This window comes from Leptidea sinapis, chromosome Z, assembly GCF_905404315.1.
Source record: "Leptidea sinapis chromosome Z, ilLepSina1.1, whole genome shotgun sequence".
In the NCBI taxonomy this organism is placed as follows: domain Eukaryota; kingdom Metazoa; phylum Arthropoda; class Insecta; order Lepidoptera; family Pieridae; genus Leptidea; species Leptidea sinapis.
In genome coordinates, this window is record NC_066312.1 from 13,217,928 (window position 1) to 13,230,316 (window position 12,389).

The 12,389-nt window shown below is 33.5% G+C and overlaps 1 protein-coding gene across 10 annotated transcripts in view; it reads left to right on the plus strand.

The window, feature by feature from the left end:
* Window positions 1-12,389, plus strand: part of LOC126979031 (ankyrin repeat domain-containing protein 12) — a 33,689-nt gene that overhangs the window by 4,418 nt on the left and 16,882 nt on the right. For 9 of the 10 annotated variants that reach the window (XM_050828188.1, XM_050828187.1, XM_050828190.1 and 6 more), the window contains exon 4: window positions 5,287-5,544. The exons of the other annotated variant lie outside the window; for it this stretch is intronic. In XM_050828188.1, coding sequence (XP_050684145.1) covers window positions 5,287-5,544 — 258 coding nt within the window. The remainder of the gene's footprint in view (window positions 1-5,286; window positions 5,545-12,389) is intronic. 10 annotated transcript variants of the gene reach the window in all.

Genomic DNA, 12,389 nt, shown 5'->3' on the forward strand with positions numbered 1-12,389 from the left:
ATCCGATAATAATAACCTATGATAAAAAATGTGACTTGTTATTATGTGTCTTGGCCCTTATAAGAAAACATATTTCTAACCCTTTAGATCAAGCCCTTTTAATCGGGATGATCCCTTTGTCCTTTTCTGAGAGAAAAAGAAAGATGTGTCAAATATAATTTTTAATGGAAGAATATTAAGACTATGGCAGTCTGCTTCTTTGCACAGGATGCCAGTTCCTTAGCAGCACTTTATTTCTCCTAATGTGTGTGTGCATTCATTGTTGTGTTTCGGTTTGGAAGATGCAGTTGCTAGTGAAATTACTGGACTATTGAGACTTCTTTCAAGCCAAATTATGTATTCAAATCCTGAGTGGCACTGTATTATAATGGTCAGAGTATATCAGTTACCATAAGGCAAAGCTCTTGCCTGTATTGTCACTCTTTCTCAAAACGAAATAGAGATTTTTAAAATACTGACTTACTGGTTCTAAGTGCCCCTTGGATGTTCTTAATTACTTCAAGTTAAGTTCTTTGTAATTATTTTTTATTTTGATCTTTAAAAGATGAATTAGTGATAAGAGAACTGTTTAACTCACTTTACAGGATCTTAGGGACCTCAGTTGCATTATTTTTTTTAATTTTGTCTATGAGGAATTTTTACACTAATATTGGATGTAAGAGTTGAGCAATAATTAACATAATTCAAATTATATATCCCATTGTTAGCGCCGATTGTCTTCATACCAATGGTGAATTTAAAATTTATTTAGTGTTGTAGTTTCTATTAGATAGTGGTAATTTAATATGTTACTTGTAATATTATTTATTATGATATGTATAATGAATGGACATCATTGTAAAATACTTTTTGGTTTTGTATAGGATCTACTTTTTTCAACATGTGGTAGATGTAAATTGGATAAACAATGTAATGTTTACACAATAGCAATTACTATAAGTTTTTTTTATGGAAAAAGAGGACAAACAAGTGTGTACGTGTCTCCTGGTGTTAAGTGATCACCCCCGCCCACATTCTCTTACAACACCAGAGAAGTCACATGAGTGTTGCCGGCCTTTAAGAAAGGTATACGCGCTTTTTCTAAGGTGCCCATTGACGTATCGTACCGGAAACACTGCGTAAAGATGCTCATTCTACAGCTTTGTATTATGTGAAAGAAAGTTGCTTGAAAACCGCACTGTGGAGGAATGTCACACACCCAAACAGTGGGGATGATATCCTAATTTGTGGCAACAAATGAAAAAAAATGTTTTTGTTCATAACAACCTCCCTGTGCTATATTGGAAGTATTAATTATATTGTTGGGAAAATATAACACTTTTTGAGTAACATTTATGACTTTACAATATTTGGTAATTGTTTTAAGACGTGAAATAGTGTAATTTATTGATATGGGCCGAGTTACGTTTAATACTCGGTACTCGGCATATTCGGTGTTTTTAGGGTTTGTTAGCCAAATGGCAATAGATTCGTCATGTCTGTCTGTTTGACCGTCCGTATGTCTCTTCTTCCTCTTTATAAGAACTATATTGTGGAAACTTTGTAAGTACATGTATTCTGTGAGAAATAGAAAAAAAAAAAATTTTGGTTTGTTCCCCATACTTAGAACTGAAACCCAAAAATATTTTTTCATCCAACCCGTACGTGTGGATATTTCTTCATTAATGATATTGATTGTTTCTAATATATATATTTTTTTAATAGTTAGTAAATGTGTCCTTCTGAATGATAAAACTAAAAAAAAGCATTTATACGTATTTTTTTTAAATACGTATAAATGTTGAGCTGAATTGAGAGATTTTCACTGATTTTGAACAAAGATTTTTTGCCTTTTCCATTTATATAACTTAATATAACTTATATATTATGTTACTTGCTGCCCCTTTTTTATAAAATTAAAACAATATTTGAAATTTAGCAAAGGCAAGTTGTGATGTAAGAATACAAGACTCCACACATTCTTGTAACAACGTGTTTCTTTTTTTGTTCATAGACGTTACCCGCTCGCTATACACAGTGCTTGCAGGTGCAAATGAAAACACGCTTCCTTAATGTGCCATCTCTAGATATCTTGTTTTATGTTTTTTTATGACAATAAGGGACGAGACAGCTGCTGATAGGAATTAATACTCCCTGCCCATTAAAATACAGTGCCGCTCATGATTCTTGAAAAACCTTAAATTCTGAGCGGCACTACAATTGCGCTCGTCACCTTGAGACGTAAGATGTTAAGCGTCATTTGCCCAGTAATTTCAATAGCTATGGCGCCCTTCAGACCGTAACACAATAATATTTACCTACACATTACTGTTTCACGGCGGAAAAAGGTGCCGTTGTGGTATCCATAATCTAGCCGCTTTCATGTGCAAAGGAGGTATTGTAAGGTATGTCCTGCCCACCACTCGAAAGGTCTCTTATCTTTTGACAACAGTACTTCATTTATATAATGATCCAATTGTAGAGCGATGGGGATTTTAGGCTCATCGTGCTCCAGTGGCTGGGTAGAAGCTATTTCTTCAAAGCAATTTCAAAATGACGTACGAGCATCTTGTGATTTTCTTGATTAGTTAAGATTGGAACCAGATTAATTTTCTTCACAGCTACTTTAAGCTTATGTAACGTCGTTTCTCTTGAAATGAAAATAAAGTTAATAATGAAGCTCTAAAATATTTGTGATGACCAACTACTTTTCGAGGATACAGTATTCATTATAATGTGTTCAATTTTTTATGATAATAAGGGACGAGACGAGCAGGACGTTCAGCTGATGGTAATTGATACGCCCTGCCCATTACAATGCAGTGCCGCTCAGGATTCTTGAAAAACCCAAAATTTCTGAGTGGCACTACAATTGCGCTCGTCATCTTGAGACATAAGGTATTATATCTCATTTGCCCTGAAATTTCATTAGCTACGGCGCCCTTCAGACCGAAACACAATATAATATTTAGATATTACTGCTTCACGGCAGAAATAGGTGCCGTTGTGGTACCCATAATCTAGTCTAGTATGTATTTTTCTTTAAAAAATAAAAGATTATATCAAATTGATCTAAAAGTTGTAGCTACCAAAAATGGACAGAATAAGACATTGTTGTAAGCTTCTTTTGTTAAGGACTTATATTAAATAATGCGAATAACACACTCATCATTATCCACTTAATGTCATCCGGCCACCAATCCCTGTTCAAAATCAGAACCTGCTGTAGGCCGTAAAGTGTAGCTTGCTAAATAAACTTGATTGGCAGCGCTCTATAGTCTATACATGTAGTTATAGGTAATGTGTGGGAATGAAAGTGCGTCGGTCAATATCATTAATGTCCTCATAATAATTTAATATTATTTTTAGTATTAAATATAAAATTATTTTGTCTTCTAGTTCAGTAAGAATCAGGAAATGTCTTGCTTAAAATTTTGTAATCTTGTAAAATTTTAGGTACGTTAAGGGAAATGTGGATCTCTAAAAATATGTAATTTGTCTTTAAGGTGAAAAGGAATGAATGAAAAGATATATCTACTGCTATTACTCTAGAATTGCATTTCCAACAAAGAATAGCTTTAATAATAGGTACAGTTATTTGACAAACCTAAAGTATTTTTTATCTGTAGGTAATTATGAAATTTGTAGCATTACATAATATAGCCATTTTCACACTTCACACAAATTATCTTGCCCCAAGTTAAGCATATATAGCCTGTGTTATGGGTTACAAGACAATGATATATTTAATACAATATACTTACTTAAACATACATAAATTCATATAAACATACATAAATACATTTAAACATCCATGACTCGGAAACAAACATCCATATTCATCATATAAATGCTTGCACCTACCGGGATTCGAACCCGGGGACCTCTAGCTTAGTAGGTAGGATCGCTAACCACTCGGCTATACAGGTCGTCGGCTGATATAATGAAAGCATCATTATATCAGCCGGAAGACGTACACTGCTGGACAAAGGCTGGGGGAGCCTAAGATCTTCCACGACGATCGGTCCTGCGCTGCCCTCATCCAACGTAATTATTCCGGCGATCTTAACCAGATCGTCGGTCCATCTTGTGGGGGGCCTACCAAAACTACGTATTTATGTACGTGGTCGCCATTTGAGGGCTTTACTGTCCCAACGGTAATCTGTCCGTCTCACTATGTGCCCTGCCCACTGCCACTTCAGTTTCGCAATCAATGCAAGCATGTCATAGATGAATTTCGTTGAGATTTTCATACATAAAGAAAAAAATCAAGAATCACGAATTGGAATGTCCAAATTATCTTGTGACTCTATATTTACCAAACTGTAGATACATATTTAAATAAATACATGCAATGAGTGGTTTCGAAGTCATCGCGGACTAACCAGTTAAATACGATATTTTTATACTTGTCTGTACATAAGATTTTAAACTAATAACAATTAGTCATTATTTATAATATATTGTTATAGGAAATTTGGTATTGTGCTAAAAAAGATTATCACGTGGTTATGCCACGCCAACACAGCTTAAATACATTTTCTCAATATAATATCAAGCAGAAATAAAATCTAGGATAGTTATTCTTTCCTTGGAGCTTGGTAATAGATAGTAAAAATTGCCTCTGCGAATTTTTTTAATGACAACAATGCGATAATAAGTAGGTACATATACGTTATTAGAAGCATCGTTGATAAACGGACATAACAAAACAAATACATGTATTATTTTTATATCGCCAATAAAAAAATTCACAACACGATTTTACACTTTAAACATCATGTTAATTACATATTTTCTATATGTAGTTCAAGATTTCATATATTGTTCGAAACGAAATTCACGTAATGTACTAACTGGGTTAAATTCCGCAAAAGTATAATATTAATTTCGTTTAGCATATTATACTGTGTCAATGCATTTAGTTAATAATTATGACAGGTAACACTATCGCCATTTAGTAGGGAAAGGTAACTTAACTACTTTGTGATTGTTTCTGCGTTCTATGTACTAACTGTTAACAGGTTTGGTTTTGTATATATTATAATACATAATAAGTTAACATACTTAACTTTTCCATCATGCCGCGGGAGTGTTTACTTTTAAACACCTAAAATAAGACATTTTTTGTTGCTCGTGTTTGATTACTTCTATGGTTAGTGATGGAAGAGATTAAGAATGTGAGAAGTTTGTTGTTATTATTATAGTTCCATGTCCTTTGTTTTTTTTTTCTTTTGTGTTACCAAGTGCTTTTAATTGGCAGTTTTATTTTTAACTGTATTTCTTTTTTACTTTGCATTATTGAAGGTTGGACACCGTTACATGAAGCCTGTAACTATGGTTGGCTTCAAGTTGTAGCAGTACTCGTGAGTTGTGGTGCGAATGTTAATGCAAAGGGCTTAGACGATGACACACCACTACACGATGCAGCTACATCGGGAAATCTAAAGATGGTGAAATTTCTCATTGAACATGGTGCCCAACCATTTGCTAAAAACTCCCAAGGAAAATCTCCAGCCGATTATGCAGCACCACACGTCCAAGAATATTTACAATCCCTAAAAGGTAAGTAATATATACACTTTGCTATTTCTATTTGTTATATAATTTGATGTATGCAATATTTTCCGTTATGCTTATCACGTTTAAAATATTGCTTATTATGAATGTTGTGTTCATATAATATTTTGTTTGAAATAAGTACGTAATTTTTTCGCCTGCATGCACTTTGGTTTTTGCCTAAAACATACTTAGTTGCTTGAGTGTACCTATGTAATTATAATATGCTAAATAAAATATACAAGCATATTTTTATATATTATGCTGTAATAGGTACAATAATATTTATCTGGATTTTATTAAATAAATTCGCTAGTTAAACAAACAAGTAGAATCATCGGAACTTGTCACTCTATATTGAGATAAATAATAGCTCGGGGTTCGTGTATTACTTCCTTAACACGAATTGTATCATGCACGTATAAAATTTTATCCAGAGTCTCTACTTAACTGATATTTTAAGTCTGCAAGTATTTTTGTCACATGTAAACATTCACTCTGAATCTAAAGTTGCTTGACACAATATACACGTTTTGTTAAGACATAGGTACATTAACACAAAAAGATTTACCGATGGAATAATTTGATAAGATATACTAAAATACACACAATATAAGTAATCTGTGAGCCTGCGACATGTGTAACGCAGCAGTGTCCTTTCTGGTGACTTATTATTAATTTTTGTACTTACATAAATACAAAAATCTAACCAGTTATTGTAAGAGTACATCGAGAAATTTTCATTCGGTTTTGTTTTACCTTTAACCACAATCTTAGGGATTTTGTTTATTTAAATTCTTTAATATAATTTTGTCAAATTAAACGGTTTAGAATTGCTTTATTCATCGCAGAGTCATTTGTCAGAGGCAGTTTAAATTTTACTGCAAAATTTGTCTAATAACATCGCACGAAACGTGCATACGTTCTACCTGTTGGTATGTACGCTTGTCTCAGTTCGACTCTTGCGGAATAATTAACCGGTTAGTAATGGTTATGAAACAACTCCCATAACGCTTACACTCCGGACGCAATATAGATTTGAACCGAAAAGAACCGTTAAATTCAAAACCGGTTGCAAGTCTTGCAGTCATCATTGCTCTCTCGAGCTAATTTACTATCCGAGCCATGTCACATATAATTAAAAATGTGAAAAAATGCTGTGTGTCTGTTGAGGCAGTGAACGAAAAGGAAAACATTTTACTGGCCTTACTACTCACAAGATCCCGCGAGGACACACCTATTCACGCGAATGAATTCACATTCAATATAAAAATGCGTATCCGCTTTAATAAAAAGGTTGTATGACATAGACATTGATCTTAAACTTAGATAGTAAATAAAGTAATGCTCTATTGGCTGACTGTGCATATATTGATATGTAAGTTAATTTAAAAAAATACAATAGTCATTTTCGTCCTCGGGAAACGTTGATTCACAAATAATACAAGATAATATGTTACCCATTGTTTGATGTCCTCGCTCCAGCAAATCTTCAATTTCTAGGAAGAACAGTTCTAATTCCCCGGCATACCTTACTTAGTCTTATGCTGGAATTCGAAAATAGAACGATAATGGGTATAGTATTTTAGAATCAAGGTACCTTAGGAAAGTGCCACTTAAATACGTTGTCTATTTACCAATGCCTGGCAGGCGGATTAAGTGCCTCTATGTCTCACAGGCTGAGTTCTATAGAGCGTACTTTGACTTTGCTCAGACTTTATTTACGAAAACTTAGCTGAGCGCGATAAAACGTGAACTTGACTCTTGCATTGGGCTGTCTTTGCTTAAGTTTAGTATAATTTCAGCTGACTATAAATACGATATCAAAGATTAAGCGAAACTTTCGCTTAGCTAAGTTTTACGTAAGTAAAGTCTGAGCAAAGTCTAAATACGCTCTCTAGGTCTTAACCTTAGAACCTCGTGCAAGTGTTCAATCTGTCTAAGGCGGTGAGTATTTTACAGTTAAAGATTGAAGAATTTTTTAACAGATTAAGTTAGGGCCAGACTAAGTAGTATGTCTTTAAGCAAATAAAGGCGAGTTGAAAGTAATTTAAAATAATAACATCGGTAACTTCGTCAACTTTACCCTATTTTGTTTTCGTCAATGAAAAGCTGTTTACAAGTTTTTGTCTATAAAATTGCATAAATTTTGAAATGGAACTCTTTGACAATATTGTTGAGTATATATTTAATTCATTTGTTTGAAGATTTGAAAGTTGTCTGTTTCACGTCGGAATGAATTTGGGCAACATGACAATCTCAAAGAATCTACGGAAAAAAATATCTACAGTGTAAAGCTTATGGAAGATGTTCTTGCTCGAGCTTCCTGGGGTGATCGGAAGTAAATCCTCTTGAGCAGAAGACAATATCACACTGGGCGCATGCCTACATGTTTACATAAACATCATCAGTTGCTGAACCTCTCAGGCGCGGTCGCAGCCTGTAACTTTCGAGGGGGTCACTCACTACACTAATAAAAAATAGGTATCTGGAATAAAATAAACATTATTGCACAAGACACAATTTTACATTACCTATAAAACAAATGGAAGTCGTCTTTTTGTATTTGCGAATCGGGTGATAATATACGTCTTGTACCGCTCTTCTAACATGTTAGCTGTCAACCACGTTTTTACACGCCTAAGCGTAGAAAAGGATCGCTCTGCTGTCACACCACTTATGGGAAGAGTTGCCAGAATTTTGAGAAATGTCTTTATATTTGGGTTTTGAGGGGTGTCATGTCCCCTATGAATCCCCCCACAGCGACCTTCTTTTTTTTTTTTCATAAAAAATATGGTTACAAAATAATATCGTACAATTAAACTTATTATATAGTAGCCTGAGGGCGGTCGTTCCATTCCCATTCTGTGATATCAATAAGAAAGTTATTTATGTATGAAACCTTTACCACAGAAACGTATTATAACAATTCTTGTAATAATATTGCTAACTAAATATTATATATTGCTAAACTAGAGTTGCCAATACTGACAACCCAAGTAACAGTAGGTCCGTGATCAATACTATATTCCATTCACGTCGACCTTCTGAATTCTATTGTTAAGATATGAAATCAGAAGATCGAGCGCAGTTCTCTCTCGCTGACCAGCAGCATTGAATGTTGCACAAAATCAAAAGCCTTAGATAAATCAGAGAAGGTACCAAGTGCGTTCTGCGATTCCTCCCAGGCATCAAAATAAATAAGTAATGTAAGCACACTTTTCTCCTTAGTCGTATGTCAAAAAAGATGGTGTGATTTGTCACCGATAGGTTTATTTTATTCGTATAAAATGGGTTCTCAAAAAGCGTGAATAATTTATTAAAACGAATATTTTTTCATTAAATATGGTGCAATTATTGATAAGTATTGACATCCCTTTCCTCTCCCGCTTGTCAGAATGAGACAAATGAAGGACGCGACAAGCACACAGTCAGAAATAAAAACATTATAGTCGCTCTTATTAATATTGATTTTTTAAGGGCCCAGTAAACAATTATTCGCAATATTGTATTTTGTGTACGGAAATTCATTGCCGATAGAGTGGTTTTTTTTAAGGACTATACAACAATATTGTATTTTGTGCACAGAAAGTTATTGCCAATGAATATGAACGGCATACAAGAACGTGAACAATTGCACACTAGTCTATTTACACGGTATCACAGACGTATCGTAACCTAGCGATAATTGATACTTATTTACACCGTAAATCTGTAAAAGCTAATCTTTTTCAGCTTTTCCGTACACGAGATGGTGAAAGAGAATTGGCGCCAGTTGGTAGCATAAAAGAGATGTGCAGAAATTTACATACCAAATAAGCTAGAATCATTTTCTCGAGGTTGATTTATATAACAGCACAAAGATTTAAGCGTTTAAAAATTCATTCTCATAAAGTATGATTAAACTTTTTTAACATTAAAAATATTGAAGTCTCTTTTGAAGTTCAATATATTTTGTCAATTTAGTCTAATTGACGCACATACAACAGTCCAATTAGCCATATAATTAGACTAAATTGTCATACCAAGATATGTTGTTGTCCGCTTACAATACAAATGCCAAAAAGATATCCCGGAATAGATGTTTGTAGGCAAAATTGTTTAAAAAAAAATTTTACAAATTAAATTTATTTCATGGAACTTAATATTTTGATAATCAGTTTCCCGAATTATGTTATGTAAATAATTATTATAGGTTATCTTACCTTAACTTCTTAGATCCAAATACATTTAGAGCGTTAAGGAGTAACAAATATACGCACAAACCAGTAAATAAACATACAACCTTTCGCCTTTTATAATACGAGTGTGATTTTTGATTAAATACTAAAACACCTCCGACTGAACAGATTTAAACTAGAAAATAGGGACAGACTGACTAACGTAAAACTTATAGCAACCCTTATTTTCGTCTGGGCCTAAAAAATATCTAACTGCTACTCCACTGATGTCACTGTCCAAATCGAGTTCTAATTTCAAAATACGCAGCTTAAAGTGAAAAAGTGTTTACATTGCTGCCTATTGGACAATAATATTTTTAACATCTGGAGTAAACGCAGAAATGTATAGACATAACAGTCGAAGCTTATTATTGTTTTATTTGTGGCATGTGCCATATTTCGGCTTTGATTTTGTATGACGTGCACTGTCTATATGTATAGAACGTCATTAGAGTATATTTTAGCAGGCATATGGCACGAAATGCTGCCATTGGATTCGGAGTTCTTGAATTCTATGCTTTTTTTATATTTTTTTATTGAAGAGGAGGAGAAACGAGCATATGGGTCACCTGGTGTTAGGTGATCACCGCTCACATTCTCTTTGCGGCAGGAAACAGGTCAAACAGCTCTGCGGAACACTCCCCGTGATAGATGCGGTAGAAGACACACAGTGAAGCGACGTTTCTACGCAACGTCAGTGTTCGAGCCGTTGAAGAGACAAAGAAGAGTGGGCAAAGTGCTTTTCTTAGTGGTTCCATCCGATGCAGTACGATGTATTGACGTGAATGGATACTATTTTGAAAAGATATAATAAATCTAACAACTTGCTAGTTTAATCAGTTTTTTATTTTCCAAGAACTTTCAGCAATACCCTCGTGCACCGTACTTACGGTACAAACAGATTTTGTGTATCGAACATAAATTATAAGTAATTTGTTATATATATTTATAATTTAAAATATATATAAGTAATTTATATTAAGTATATATCATCGGTGCTAATTAAACAAATAATGAAACGATATCCATATTGTTGCTTTGATACCATTAACCGGCGGCTATCTTGGATTTCATAACGAATTTGTTCTAAACCATTCCGACACCCATGTATTTTTGTATTTTTCCTTTCATAACTATTATTTTTTTATATGTGGACGCGTATAATGTCGTTTATGGACTGAAAACGTAACAAGCAAAACGCAATTCGCATCTATAATAATAATGTGGATTAACAATAGTTTTATTTTCTACTCTTTCTTTTCATTGGGTTTTGGCTTTATTACTATAATTAGGATGTTTGAATATTTACTTCAATGTTTCGGATATGCAAGGCGTCCCATGACGCCCAACTCGTTATTTTTATCGATTCGACAAAATTATGAAATTTATATAATTCCTTAAGCGTTATTGTGATCCCAGCATGATTCTCAGTCACTTGATTATTGGTAATGATATTAGCTTAAGATTTTCGACAGTTTTGTAAAAAAAATGAACTTGTTAGGTATCCGCCCACTGAGATTGTCAACCCTGATTTGTCGAGACATGGGCGTATCAATAACAAATAATAATATCAGAGGAGTTTCAATAACATATTTTGCATTCCCATTGGTCGTTTTAATGCAACTGCGTCATTAGTCATCTATAAATAGGTAGGTACTAATTTTATTGTTTTGATTGATTAGTAATGTTTAGTCAGTAGAATTGAATTTGTTTGATAACTAATAAGTTATTTATTATGACTACATATTATAAAACGAAGCGACCGCCGTGTCAGTCTGTCTGTTCGCAATAACTGGAAAACTGAACCGGAAAATCGAACTGATTTGAATGCGGTTTTCACTAAAAGACGATTTAGAGTATTTCTTGAGGATGAGGTATGGGTATACATAATACTTGGCGTATATGAAAGTAGTGCTATACGCAAAGCACCCGTGAGTGGTCTCGACTCTCGCGTTATTTGTTGGTCTCACTGAAAGATCAGCGCTGGTTGCGCTAACAATGAGCACCACGCCAAAGTGTGATAATTTTGTGACACTTTATGTATTATCTGCATATTATATAATATTAAGTTCTTTTTTCATTTTGTTTATGGAGATATTAGATATGATTTATCTTGATTATCATGTAAATACTGCATTTGTTTCAAGTAGGTACTTAAATATATTTCTCTTATTCTAATAGGTATGTAAAGTTCTTATGTTGATAAGTATATGACGATGATTAGTGATTAAGTCGAAAATCAAGCCGGCTGGGAGCTTTCATTGAGATATATTATAACAATCCAAAGTATCGTGGGCTTATTCTTTTTATAGGTTTACAGAAAAATACAACGTATGTTTTAAGGATAAATCACTAAACTCTTATAACTTAGTCTATGTCTAAAAATATTCACATAGTGCTAGTTGAAAATCTATTAAACGGACAAGCAATCTAAGCAATTTTTAAAATATTAAAACGTTTGTTACATTGTCCTTTACACTATTCAACTTAAATAAATATAAGAGTAATCACAAAATAAAAAACGAGTGCGCATACATGTTAAAAATAAGTTATTATGTACTTTTATTAGAGTGATTAGTGAAGTGTTCACACTTCACTAATCACTCTAATAAAATTTCACTCTATTTCAGA